The sequence below is a fragment of the Gymnoscopelus microlampas genome (assembly GCF_963454915.1).
Source record: "Gymnoscopelus microlampas genome assembly, chromosome: 14".
NCBI lineage: Eukaryota > Metazoa > Chordata > Actinopteri > Myctophiformes > Myctophidae > Gymnoscopelus > Gymnoscopelus microlampas.
Window position 1 is genome coordinate 2,746,051 of NC_139951.1, and position 14,801 is coordinate 2,760,851.

A 14,801-nucleotide genomic window follows, 5' to 3' on the forward strand; every position below is an offset into this window, starting at 1 on the left:
TTTTAGTTCACTACAACAACACAGGGTACTCTGTTTTGCCCCGTGTGTCAAAAGGGAGGCAGCCTTCTAGCCTGGAATGGAATGAAATGAAATGAAATTAAATGGAATGGAATGGAATGGAATGGAATGGAATGGAATGGAATTCAATTCAATTCAATTCAATTCAATTCAATTCAATTCAATTCAATTCAATTCAATTCAATTCAATGCCATTCCATTCCATTCCATTCAGTTCAGTGGTGGAAGAAGTACTCCGGATATTTTACCTCAAAAGTACCAATACCACAATATAAAAATACTCTGTGACAAGTAAATGGCTTGTGTTCAAAATGTTACCTGAGTGAAAGTACAAACGTATTGGCATTAAAATATACTTAAAGTACCAAAAGTAAAAGTACTAAAATGTTTGAAAACAGCCGATCTACAAGCTCACCTTGTAGATCTGCTATTTTCAAATAGCTGATGAATAAAATAGGGTATAACGTGTTACGTGGTTAATGTATGTTTAATAACATAATAACTTACATCTGCAAAGTAACTACTAACTAAAGTTTTCAAATCATTGTAGTGGAGTAAAAGTACAATATTTGCCTCTGAGATGTAGTGGAGTAGAAGTAAAAATATTGAACATTGGAAATACTCAGTAAAGTAAAAAAAATACCTCAAAATTGTACCTAAGTTGTGCTCAGTTAGCACCTGAGCTTACTTTACACCATTGCAATTCAATGCAATTAAATTCAAAGGAGCTTTATTGGCATGAGAAAACATGCGTTTACATTGCAAAAGCAAGTGTCAAAACATACTAAAAACAGTTGTAAATGGGGAACGTTTTAAAAACTATATGTATTATACCTTTGTTGAATGTCTAAGAAATATGTTTATTTTTATCACGAGTCGTAAAATGTAGGACAAATATTGAACTAATGTGTGTAAAAAGCTTGAAATTAAATACTGTTAAATAGTGTATACATAATTGAATAAACAAAATAGAAATGACTTGTCTTCTTCTTATTATATGAAATGTACATTTTCTAATTTATATTTATTGTTGTGGTGGTGAGGTGGTGCTTTATTTGAGCTCATAAAGAGAATGGAGAACCACTATGCCTTCTTGTGGGTAAAAAAGGGCAAACAAACACCTCATGCACAGCCGGCAGTGTCAAGGAAGATTTGGGCAGTGTAAGGAAATGGACGCAGATTCACATCAGCACTTTCGACAATAATACAATATCACAATCAATAATCAATCACAACAAATCACGCTCTCAACGTATCTCAAATTTTACCCAACAATACATTTATTCCGTTGATATTGTGTTTATTATGAGTAATCGTGATTATATTGTTATATGTAATGCGAAATGTGTGGAAAGTGTTGCTGTGGGTATTACTGGCTTATTTTACTGTGTTCTTCTACTGGCGGTAAGTGTGGACGATCATGTCAATAGATTACATATATATACATTGAAATACTATTCAAAAATAGCAGATCGACAAGCTCATAGCGTGGCACCGAGTGCTGCGCTATGAGCTTGTAGATCTGCTAAAAGAAGACAGTTGACAAACACGTCACATCAAAAGTCTTAAAATAATCAATAGGGAAACATTGTGTAATAACGTTATAGAAGCTCTATATGCTATGTAACGTTACAATGTAACACTGCAGAGTATGTAACGTTAAACATCAGTGTAACGTGTTATGTGACTCACTTTACAATGTAATAGTGTAATAATGCATTGTAACAGTTTTTTTCTTTGGTTGATTGAATACATTATTGGTTCTCAAAGTGGGGTCCGGGGACCTCCGGTGGTCCTTGAGGGAGTTCCAGGGGGTACCCAGCTAAATGATAGATTAGGCACCAAATGGACCCTTATGGGTCTGTAATTCTGAGAGTGTACAAATGGAACCAAATGGACCCTTATGGGTCTGTAACTCTGAGAGTGTACACATGGAACCAAATGGACCCTTACGGGTCTGTAACTCAGAGACTGTACAAATGGACCCCTATGGGTCTGTAACTCAGCGAGTGTACAAATGGAACCAAATGGACCCGTCCATTTGGTTAAATTATAATTGATTTTACAATATAAATTGGGGTCCCAAAGATAGAAACGCCATTAAACGGGGGTCTGTAGCCTAAATGCATGTCAAACTGGGGGTCCTTGAAATGAAAATGGTTGAGAATCACCGCTAGAGCCGTACAAATCTTCTCTTGACTTATGGGGGTCCCTGGCATATCTGGGTGTCAGCGGGCGGCTAATAAGTGTCAATTTGGGAGTCCTTGATATGAAAAAGTTTGAGAACCACTGCTTTATTAGACAGAAATGCAAACAGCAGGACTAGGCTACAGTTCATAGACATTTAAAGACATACAATACAATACTATATCCCAGACATCATCAGCACTAGTAGCCCTAACTGAACTGCCCTAAAAGAGTACCTAAAAACTGCTTATATGATGTTCTGCATAGTAGTGTATATCTGTCTGCCGTTTAATGTCACTATGAATTGAGTTACAAAGGACCCCAATGGAAACAAGCCATTGGCTTTCTTGGGTTTTTAAATTCCTATTAGCTGACCTTGCATTGAACTGTACTTTCATGTGCTTTTTTTCTGCAAACTTCTAATAAAGTATTCAATCAATCAATCAATCAATCAATCAATCAATCAATCAATCAATCAATCAATCAATCAATCAATCAAACAAACAATCAATAGCAATACAACACTAATAGCTAAAAATATATGTACAGTAAACAGTTGTATCATTTTAAGTTTCATTTGGCTATTCAAAAATAGCAGATATACAAGCTCATATAGCGTGGCACCGAGTGCCGCACTATGAGCTTGTAGATCTGCAATTTATTTTGAAAAATTGTGGATAATTTGTGCAAACCGTTGAATATATACATCTATGTTTTAAAGCAAACATTTTGAACTCTGATCTGTGCTGGGGGGTCCCTGGAACAACATATTTTGAGACTACATATCATTTAGGGTGGTACTTGACATGGAAACGTTTGAGAACCACTGATATAGCAACATACGTTTTTCAGAAAACCGTTAGGATTTAGAAGACATTTGTAGAATCCCCAGTAGCAAAGATTTGAGTTAAAATGTTTGCTTTAAATAAAACTATATATATTCAAAGAGTTGCAAAAAAAATCACGTTTAAAAAAAAAAATCAGATACAATACATATCAGATACAAGCTCATAGCGTGGCACTCGGCACTTTGACAACCACTGTATCACGGAAGTCCAGACGAAAGTGATCCATTCCCACATGCTTTTGTTTTTGAACAGGCTACCTGCATCGCAAGCGGGGCTCCAATGCATGTTGTGTGTGTTCCCCCAAATGTCACAGCAAGACGAATGCGAGGACGACATCTGGGACTACAAACCTCTGAGGAAAAAGAGGAAGGGGGCCGGAGAGGGACCGTCGACAACCGGAGATGGACCCTCTACGTCCAAGAAGATAAAAGCCGCCAACAATGACTCTAAGAAAAGAAAGAGTGTGAAACACAATGACTTTAATTCCTCTGGGAAGTGCCCCGCTGTGAAGCCAAGCAAAGCAGTTCAGGTCAACAGAGACCTGACGAGTGGAAGTGTGAATATTAGCAATGGATGGACAGGTAAGGGTGGAAAGTAACTAAGTACATTTACTCAAGTACTGTGCTTAAAGGACGACTTCACCCATTTTCAACCTATCTTCATATAATTTGTCCTCACTGGCAGCCCCGGCTCAACGGAAGTGTTTTAGGTGCTGAAGCACAGGGCACCAACCTTGGGGGGGGCACCAAACGGCTTGGAGAAAGTGAAAGAAGACAGAACTATCGCCGAATAGCGCCGAAATTTAAAAGCAGCGGTTGCTGAAGGAGCGCTAAAACAGTGAAACGCGCCGGAGAAGCGTAATGTTTTTTTCGCGCGGCCCCCAATGGTATAATGGTTCTCGCATTAATAATAAAAAAATACAATAAAATAATTGAAATCTTGGTGAGGAAACCTGCCTACTGATAACGTCACTGGTAGATAGGTTTCTGAACTGTCCACAGCCCTCTGAGACACAGAGTGAGTAGACAAAAATGGTACCATATTATAATGAGTATTAGTGAGGACCAATTATATGAAGACAGGTTGAAAATGGGTGTCATTTAAGTCACATTTTTGAGGTATTTTTACTTTACTGGAGTATTTGCAATTTTACTCCACTACATCTCAGAGGCAAATGTTATTTTTACTCCAACACAATTATTTGAAAACTTTAGTTATTAGTTACTTTGTAAATTTTGACACTTTTTTAACAAAACAATACATTAACCTCATCAGCCCTTTTTAAAACGCTACAAGCTCTCTGTGAGCTTGTAGAGCTTTGAAAACGTGTGAAAAGGGACATTCTGCATAATTAGTACTTTTCCTTTTGGTACCTTTGCACTTTTACTCGAGTACATTTTGAATACCGGACTTTTACTTGTGGAACATAGTAATTCTACTATACATTCCAGTATTGATACGTTTACTTAGGTAACAAAATGTGAGTACTGTTTTTTTTCCCACCACTACAGGTGAGGTCGGTGCTGGCGGATCCCAGCCTGAAGGAGGGGATGAAGATCATCAGCTACCGCCGTGCTCAGGAGGTGACAGGTGGTGTCCCATCTGTCAGATGCCTTTCTCCATCCTGGTGGTCCAGACCCAGCGGTGGCACGTCACCGAGTGCCTGGATGCCCCCAGAAGAGAGGACCACGACAAAGGTGACGTTCTCATTCATTCATTGTTTTATATCGTTGCTGTCGGGCAGAAACCTCGTATCTCCATATTCTGAGTTTGTGTGCCCTTTTTCCCCCCGTAAATGAATGCCCTACTACTTGATCGCGCTACAGCGTCACCCAGAAGCAGCAAAAAATAGCAGATCTACAAGCTCGGAACGCAGTGAGAAGCGACACGTTTTGAGCTTGTAGATCCTGCGACTTTTGGTATTTTTAAATTAGAATCCTGAAAAGTGACAGTAACAGTACAATCTCGTATTCAACTGATACATTGATAGATAGATACATAGATAAATAGACAAACAGACAGACAGACAGACAGACAGACAGACAGACAGACAGACAGACCAGACCTCTTTATTGATACAGAAGGAAGGTCAGTTGTCAATAGCAGCACCGCAGAAAGGATGAAACAAAAGATACAGGTATAGGGTGAAGAATAAGTACACAATAAGTGGTAGGATACTAATTAAAAGAGGATGTAAAACACATTCTAAAAGATGACTTGACCACTTAAACCCTAGCCCCGCACCGACTTCGACGACAACATGTTCTCCAATAGTGAAAATAGCCAAGCTTGTAGATTGGGCTATTTTCGCTATCTGTCGTACGCCGACGTTTAACAGGATTAAAGCTAAATGACTGTAATCATGTACATTAAAGTGGTTAATGATACAGTACGTAGAGAACACTCAACACTCAAATGGGCGGCGGTGGCCGAACGGTCAGGAGGTGCTCTTGTTGCCGGAAGGTTGCCGGTTCGATTCCCCCACAACGGCAGGAAAAATCTGGGTGGGGAAGTGAACAGTCACCACTTGCCCCTCCCCCAACACAGCTGACGTGCCTTTGAGCAAGACAATTAACCTAGTGGAGCTGCTCACTGGCCAGTAGTATAAGACTGTGGTTGTACTGGTCAGCTCCCAGGTTTTAAATGTGTGTGTCTATCTGATGTATCTGAAGTACTCTGAAGATGATACAGTTTTGATTTCTCTTTTGGATAGTTCCAGTGATCCTGGACTGCACCAACACAGAGTAAATAAGGTGGTGGAGTGGAGTGATAACAACGCTCTTATCATTAACACAAAAAAGACAGAAGAGATTGTTTTTGGTGCCCCACTAGAGATACACAGATCCCCCATTACTATTCATAGTGAACAGATCAACCAGGTATGTTCGTATACATACCTAGGAGTAGTAATTGACCACCTTCTGTCATGGAAAGACCAGATTGAATCAGTGGGTAAGAAGACAAAACAAAGAGTCTATTTCCTTCGCCGTCTGAGATCTTTTGGTGCTAGTAGACAGATTCTTCTTTTGTTTTTCACTTCTGTTATTATGAGTGTTCTGCAGTACTGTAGTACCACCTGGTATGGATGTCTGTCTGTAGCTTTAAAGTCACAACTGCTGCAGCAAGTGAACATTTGTTCAAAGATTGTTGGACAACCACTTCAGAGGCTCTATACATCTACGTATGATAACAGTATGATAAGGTTGGCAAGGAATATCACTTCAAACACTAGCCATGCTTTGTATGGAGAATATAGGTTGCTGCCTTCAGGAAGGAGATACAGTGTTCCTACATACAATAAGGTCAAACTGAAGAGGTCCTTTGTCCATCAGACGACATTGAGGCTTAATCAGGAGTTATAGGCCAGGGGTAGACTGAGAGGTGGACATTGCTCTTGTCTTTGCATGTCTTTATGTATGTATTTTGTTATTTTCTTGTGTCATGTCAAATGTGTGTACTGTTTATTGTTGCATACATGGCTGTTTGGGTCGCAAGACAAATTTCAGTGCAAACTGACAATAAAGTATTATCGTATCGTATTATCGTATCGTATCGTATCTGGTCAGGGGTAGGCTGCGCGGTGGACATTGCTCTTGTTGTTTTTATGTATGTAATTTATTTTGTTTTGTTTCTGTGTTAAATGTGTGTATTATGTGTTGCATACATGGCTGCTGAGTCGCAAGACAAATGTCAGTGTGAACTGATAATAAAGTGATATCGTATCATAATGTATGTGCAGGGCGTTGCTGAAAATGAGCACTGGTGCTCAGCAACTACCCTGGGTAAATAAAGAACAAAACAAATAAAAAATCGCTAAGTTGTAGTTCTGTATTATATAATGTTGTGGATACATAATAATTGTACTTATCTGTTGTCCATTAGGGCTGTTAACATTCCTCAGAAATAATGTGAATATTGGTCTTAAAAATTGGCCCGAATATCCAATATATTCAAATATTATTATGATTAATATTATTATTATTATACTTTTTTTGTATTGTCCCTGTCAAATAAATATATTAAAAAAAAGAAAACAAATGGAATATAATATAATCTTTTACATCCCTATTGTCCATACAGAGTGCCCTGACGGCTTCCAGTGCACATCTACCATTCCAAGCCACTACAGGAGGTACAGCCACACGCTGCTGGCCCACAGCCGGGCATCAGGTGACCCGGTCTGTCTCCTGGAAACACAGACCCCTGAGTCCAGCCTCGGTGGTCTTTCCGGACAACCGGCCTCTGGGTCCATTTTAGACAGCTCACAGGTATGGATGGGACAGTAATCGTTATTAGCGTTTATCGTGATTTAAAAAAAGTTATAATTGTATCGCAGAGATTTTGATTTATCGTGACATTGTCGTCCGTCTTGCACTAGGATGAATTAACTTTTGTTGAGCTGCAAATTTTGTACCACTTAAACCCTCTATACTTGATAAAACGGACCTGTAAAAGCAGTGGTTCTCAAACCTTTTCATGTCAAGGACCCCCAAAATGATATGTATTTGGCCACCGACCCCCATCTCAAAATATGTTGTTCCAGGGACCCCCAGAAGCAAAGATTTGAGTTACAAATGTTCACCTGTTGGAATATATATATACCCTAACCCTAATATATAAGATTTTTCAAAAATAGCAGATCTACAAGCTCGTAGATCTGCTATTTTTGAATAGCCAAAGACCCCCTGGTATCCCCCCAAGGACCCCTGGGGGTCCCCGGACCCCACTTTGAGAACCAATGCTGTAAAGAGTGCATTCGGTATTTCACTTTACACAAATCGATTCGTCAAAAATAGCAGATCTTCAACACAACGCGGTGTGAGCTTGTAGATCTGCTATTTTTTGCGAACGTTCCCCCCAAAATAGGGATGCTGGGGGTTCAATTGGCATTTTTACCTTTGAGCATATTTTGATTATTGCGATAATATTGTTAATCACAATGTAATGTAATTTTCAACTATCCTCCTATAATTCCACAAACCTCTGTCACAGAAACCTGTCACCAAAACCTGTTCTGCCCGGTTCTCCTCAGTGGTTGGAGCAATTGATCTGAATTTGCACACGGGCATTGACCATTAGCATGTGCACGGAACAGCTACACCGGTTTTTCACTTTCCCAAAATCTAAGCTGTTTATTAGCGTTTTTATGTCAAATAATTCCGTCTATGGGAGCTATCGTCGGCATGCTTAAAGCCGTCGCCTCGGTTACAGCCCCCCAAGCTATGGGAGGAAGGGGTCCTCCTTGGGGTCAAAAAGGCTTGGGACAATTGCTGTACAGCACAGCACATAACCCAAAGTCTGTTAATGCTTTGAATGCACACATACCCCGGTATGGACTAGTTGTAATGTAATTTTCATATGGTCCCATCCCTGCTCACAGGACAGCGCTGTCAACCTCTCCTCTCAGTCCGAACTCTGCGCCTCGCCCGTCGGCAGCGACTTCCTGGTGACGCCCACAAAGGCGGTCACAAACGGCCTCCTGTTGCTGCGCTCGCCCGGCCCGGCAGATTTCAAGAAGAGGAAAGGCTGGTCCACCTCCTCCTCCGCCAGAGGAGCCAACAAGTCCATCAGCTCCTCCCAAGAGAGTAAAACCCAAGTGTCATCGACCCCGGCGCCTCCCAAGGCAGGCGGGGGAAGCCAGGCCTCTCAAGGAGCTGTCGTAAAAACAGACTTTTCTCCTAAAGAAGCTGTCGTAAAAACAGACTTTTCTCCTAAAGAAGCTGTCGTAAAAACAGACTTTTCTCCTAAAGAAGCTGTCGTAAAAACAGACTTTTCTCCTAAAGAAGCTGTCGTAAAAACAGACTTTTCTTCTCAAAAAGCATCGATAAAAACAGACTTTTCTCCTCAAGAAGCATTAGTAAAAACAGAGTTTTCTCCTCAAGAAACATTAATAAAAACAGATTTTTCTCCTCAAGAAACACTAATAAAAACAGATTTTTCTCCTCAAGAAACACTAATAAAAACAGACTTTTCTCCTCAAAGAGGTTTCATAAAAACAGACTTTTCTCCTAAAGGAGGTTTCATAAAAGCTGACTTTTCTCTCGATGGTGACGACGATGAAATCTCCTATTCGCCTTTGTCGAAGTTCCCAGAAGAAGAGGATGAGGGGGAGGAGGATGAGGTCATTGGGGGCTCGCCCTCTCGTAGCGTGACTGAGCGCGAGGCGGACAGCGACTCCTTGATGCTGTTCAGCGACGACGAGCTTTTCGGCGCTTTCGCCGATGACCTGGAAGCCGGGAGCGGGGAGCAGGGTGCCTCGGCTTTCCCCGACAACTCACAAGTATGTCACAATGACTGTAATTACATAATATTACACATTGTTATTACATAATATTACGGTCAAAATTATTACATAATATTACACATTATTACAGTCGCAATTATTACATGAGCGGCTGATTGCAATTATGTGAGATAGTCATCAGAATCCTTTCCATTCATCTGAAATAATGTCATGTCATGAAAGTGTTTCATACATTTTCCAACCCGAAAATTGCAGAAATAGCAGATCTGCTAGCTGAGCTTGTAGATTGGCTATATCAACAATTTATTTATTTATAAAAAAAATATATAGCCTATTTTGGCAATAATAATTTATTTATTTTGATTATTGGTGTCAGTCACTGTCAGTCATTTCTTTGTATATTTAACCCATTAAAACCGGGAAAGCATAATTTAAAAAAATTGCGTTGGCTATTCAAAAATAGCAGATATACAAGCTCACAGCGTGTCACTTCGTACCGCACTGCGACCTTGTACTGTACATCTGCTATTTTAGAAATGTTTTGAAAAATCTTGAAAGTGTAATAACATTTTTCGAAAAAGTTTGAGAACTACTGATTTAGAAGGCATTTGTCAAACCGACCTCAGAGTCTTAATGGGTTAAATTATTTGTCTGTGCAGTTATTCTTGACGAGGCTTAAAAGGCAAACAGAAATGTCAGATTTATACATATGTTCCAATGTTCAGTGCTAAAAACACAATTAAATCGTTACTCACAATAAAATAAATCAAGTAAAAACCCTATAATTGTGACAGCCCTACCACACCCAGGTGGATCCGGGCACCTCGTCAGGGCCTGGTAATCAGGGGCCTGACTCTGCAGCTGCGGCACACCCCCCAAGCTCCAGCAGAGAGGAGAGCCACACTCAGGGGAAAGCCCACGGCTCCGGCTGCCTCCCGTCCCCACAGAGCGAGGTTTTGGACCGACTGCGGCAGACGCTCTCCGGTTCGGCGGACGTGCCGACTCGTGGAGTTTTGGACGAACCTGCCGCGTTTCCTCATGGAGAACTTTACTCGTCTCAGAGCTCGCTGTCTCAAGCGTCTCAGTCCGTCGCCACGGCGCCTCGCGTGGGACAGGGCAAGGCGGGGAAAGACGCCGGTCTGAAGCAGACGGACATCGGGGTCTTTTTCGGGCTCAAGCCCCTCAAGAAGAAGGAGGTAGGCCTGCTATAGATTATATTTTTGGCTATTATTGTACAAAAAATCTTTTTGGATTAATGAAATAATTGAGAAGTGAGGTTTTATTTATTTTATTTATTGTAGATCTTTATTGTAGATCTGCTATTTTCAAATGGCCGAAATATTTATAGGGCTGAAGTGGGTCATATATGTTTTGTAATAGTAATGAAAATCTACAAAGTAACTAGTAACTAAAGTTTTCAAATAATAGTGGAGTAAAAGTATAATGTTTGCCTCTGAGATGTAGTGGAGTAGAAGTAAAAGTACTGAAAATCGGAACCACTCCAGTAAAGCAAGAATACCTCAAAATAAGTACAATACTTGAGTAAACGTACTTAGTTACTTTACACCACTGCTCAAAATAGGCATCTTACTAAACGATTGAGTGTCGATTATATTGGATAAACAATTAAATTGAACTCTTTGCACCCCTAGAAGGAGGAGAAGGCGGAGAGCGCCGTTCAGAGCTCGCCGTCGGCGGAGAGCTCCTGGAGAAGGAGAGGCGAGAGAAGAGGAGGAGGAGGAGGAGGAGGAGGAGGGAGAGGAGGTGGAGGTGACACAGGGACCACGGGTGACAGCCAGGCAGCGAGAGCCGAAGGAGGAGGACGAGGAGGAGGAGGAGGGAGAGGTGGCAGCAGGCCGGCGGGGAAGAGAAGGTGGAGCAGGTGGGGCGGGGGGGACGGAGAGGCGGGGGAGTCCAGCAGACGCTGTCCCTTCTACAAGAAGATCCCAGGTGACCGAATACTGCTATGTGGTTCCCAAACAGTGGGTCGGGACCAATTTTTATGGTTCGCAAGTAAATATTACCCTTTTTTCCCCCTGTTTCCTACATAAAATAATTTAAAAGATAAAATATGCATAAGATTTTAAAAAGTTTAAACAAAAACAAATCACTACGATATAATCGACACTCGATCGTTTACTAAGATGCCTATTTTGAGCAGTGGTGTAAAGTAACTAAGTACGTTTTAATTAAAACAATTAATTTGAGTTTTAATTAAAATCAATTAAAAACAATTCCAACATTTTCATAAATACAATAAAAAAGTCAATTCATTTCCATTAAAAAAAAGTTTAAGAAATAGTGAAAATAGCAGATCTACAAGTTCACAACGCGGCAACGTTTGTAGATCTGCAATTTTTTGTACTAGTTCGAGTCTCGGGCAAACATCTAGTCTCTCTTTTGGGTCTTGAGCTAAACAGTTTGGGAACCACTAGTGCTAGACCACTCAAGTTCTCAAAGTGGGGTCCGGGGACCCCTAGGGGTCCTTGAAGGGGTTCCGGGGGGTCCCCAGCCAAATGAGCTATTGTAGCATCAAAAGCTGTTTAACCACTTTAACTCTCTATACATCGGCTATCTGAATGTTTTATTTGAAATGTTTTTTTACAACCAAGGTTTATGTTTTTGTAATTAAAGTAAATAAAAGAGGAGTGTTAAAATATTTAAAAACTGCTTTCTATAGTTTTAGCAATTTTCGCGATCTTTTTTTACAGTGGGTCCGGTGGCTAAATATGTATTTTTTTACACAATATCCGGCATCTTAATTATTATTTACAGTAGCTCTTTTAGCCCCCAATAACTCACATCTGGGCATCAAAGACCACAGGACCTTTTTTTATTGTGTAAAAAATACATATTTAGCCACCGCCCACTGTAAAAAAGGATCGCGGAAAATTGATAAAACTATAGAAAGCAGTAAATGAAAAAAAAATAACACTCATCTTTTATTTACTTTAATTACAAGCTAAAATATAAACCTTCGTTGTAAAAAAACAAAGTTGTCCTTTAATTTAATAATCCTGTGTCTTTGTGTTCAGGCACCAAGTTTGTTGTAGACGCCTTCAATTACGGCGAGATTGAGGGCATCGCGGCGTACTTCCTCACCCACTTCCACTCGGACCACTATGGAGGCCTGAAGAAGAGCTCCACAGTCCCCATCTACTGCAACAGAGTAAGTGTGTGTGTGCTCGCTCCCCCTTTCCTTTCCTTGTGAAAAATTAAAAAGTAATCGAAAAAACACACCCGCCTCACGTATTAGGAGGTCAGGTGTTTTTGATGAATCTAAAATGGAGTTTGAAGTTATAATGGGTTTGTATAGGAAGGGAGCGTGTCTGATAAAATAAATATCAAATATCTAAATACTGAATCAAGAAACTTGAAAACTGTCTGGGGGGCTGACAAAAGCCTGAGTAGACGATAATGACCTGATTAAAAGGAAAAGTGAAATATCCCTTTAACACAGAATCCAACATACTAAATATCATTACGTGGTTACGTTATTTAAACAATCCTGTAAGTTGTCCTGAAGGGCAGGGTGGCCTTTATTTTGCAGTTACAGTTTGCAACTATTACAACACATGTATGTCTGTTACTGTAACATAGTTACTGCAGGGATTCTGTCCAGAGAATTTAGTTCGGGGTCCCAGAGATAGAAATGGTATCAGTTGGGGGTCAGTGGCCGACTGCATATCAAACTGGGGGTCCTTGATATTAAAAGGGTTGACAGCCACTGCGCTTGAGCAGTCCTTTCTGAACCGGTGGAACTCAGAGCCACCTCCCTCCCAGTGAGCTGCAGAGTTGCTGCACAAACAGTTTAAATTGTTAATTATTAACGTATTGATTAGCAAGTTCAAAACAATTTGCAGGCCTGTCACGGCGATTTGCACAGTGCTGGTCAGCAGACTGTGTGCCCAGTTCTCAATGCACTGAAAACATAAACAAAGTACAGCCCAAATCCAGTCTCTGTGGACAAACCTTAGTGATTGAAATGTCCTAAGCTGTTTTAAGTGTTTTCTTAATGTTAGAATATTCATTTAAACAGACATGCAAAAGTGTCACTTTTCAGCTACAGTCACCTTTTTGAACCCAAATAGGGCAATTGTGTGACACCTGACCCGAAAGAAAACAACATGTTGTCACCTTTTTCACCTCGGGCTGTTTGCATGCCTGTTTAAAGCAGCACTATTTTGTATTACTATAATGGAATGTTGTCCAATCTGTATGGTAGAGTATGTTAATACAATATAACTTCTATAATCTGTATGGTAGAGTATGTTAATACAATATAACTTCTATAATCTGTATGGTAGAGTATGTTAATACAATATAACTTCTATAATCTGTATGGTAGAGTATGTTAATACAATATAACTTCTATAATCTGTATGGTAGAGTATGTTAATACAATATAACGTATACAATCTGTATGGTAGAGTATGTTAATACAATATAACGTATACAATCTGTATGGTAGAGTATGTTAATACAATATAACTTATATAATATGTATGGTAGAGTATGTTAATACAATATAACTTATATAATATGTATGGTAGAGTATGTTAATACAATATAACTTTTTGTCTCCCTGCTCTTCTATTGAGTCATTTAGATCGTGTCAAAGGTCATGTCTCACCAAGACACAGGATCTGACACGAAGTTTGACCTGATGGTCAAGATTCAATTTATCCCCTGAGCAAGCAGGCATGGCTCTATTAGCTCAATGGTAAAAAAATGCAGCACTTGCACAGGAAACTGGGTTCAAATCCGGGGTAGAAGAGGAGAGTTACATAGTGCCTTTAAGCAGAATAATGCCCCATTATTTATTATATACTTTACATACATACATTACATTCTTTGGGGGGGTATGTGAGCTCTGACCATCTTGACACGTACCCAAGTGGGCCTTGCGTTAAATAGGTACTTAAGAACCCCTGTGCTAGAGTGGTTCTCAACCTTTTCATGCTGCGACCCCCCCCCCCCCCCCCAAAAAAAAAAAAAAAATAATAATTTGAACTGGGGACCCCCCAGTTGAGGCATTACATTTAGTTTGACTCGGTTCCACAGATAAATATTGTGAAAATAGCCATTCTACAAGCTCACAACGCCTCGCATTGTGAGGCGTTGTGAGCTTGTAGATCGACTATTAAAAAAATGTTTTGCCTCTTATATTATTTCTTATATTATGTTTGATCGTTTTTTGTTTTTTTTTGTAGGTATTAAAAAGTATTTTATTTGCTTAACTGTTATCTGGGGACCCCCCCCAAAATCATGTGGGGACCCCCCCTGGGGTCCCGATCGACAGGTTGAGAACCACATACCCCAAGCCTTGGACTTGACAGCACTTTATTTTGACCTCATATTTTATTCCATCGTCCTCTGAGTTCTGAGTCCTCCTCTGCGACCGTATCACAGAGAAAAAAAAGTTATTGTAAAAAAAAAAGGTTAAAATCAAAAAGCTGTGTTCTCTTCAAATTGCCAACTTCAAAGTATTGTAGTCCAAACGA

General features: G+C 40.1%; 1 protein-coding gene across 1 annotated transcript in view; it reads left to right on the forward strand.

Moving 5' to 3' along the window:
• Positions 1-3,279: 3,279 nt before the first annotated feature.
• dclre1a (DNA cross-link repair 1A (PSO2 homolog, S. cerevisiae)) overlaps positions 3,280-14,801 on the forward strand; it is a 30,992-nt gene continuing 19,470 nt past the window's right edge. The window contains exons 1-8 of the mRNA XM_084077609.1: positions 3,280-3,634; positions 4,565-4,750; positions 7,134-7,321; positions 8,434-9,333; positions 10,092-10,493; positions 10,950-11,042; positions 11,097-11,247; positions 12,333-12,466. Of these exons, the coding sequence (XP_083933735.1) occupies positions 3,286-3,634; positions 4,565-4,750; positions 7,134-7,321; positions 8,434-9,333; positions 10,092-10,493; positions 10,950-11,042; positions 11,097-11,247; positions 12,333-12,466 (2,403 nt within the window). The 5' untranslated portion in view covers positions 3,280-3,285. The remainder of the gene's footprint in view (positions 3,635-4,564; positions 4,751-7,133; positions 7,322-8,433; positions 9,334-10,091; positions 10,494-10,949; positions 11,043-11,096; positions 11,248-12,332; positions 12,467-14,801) is intronic.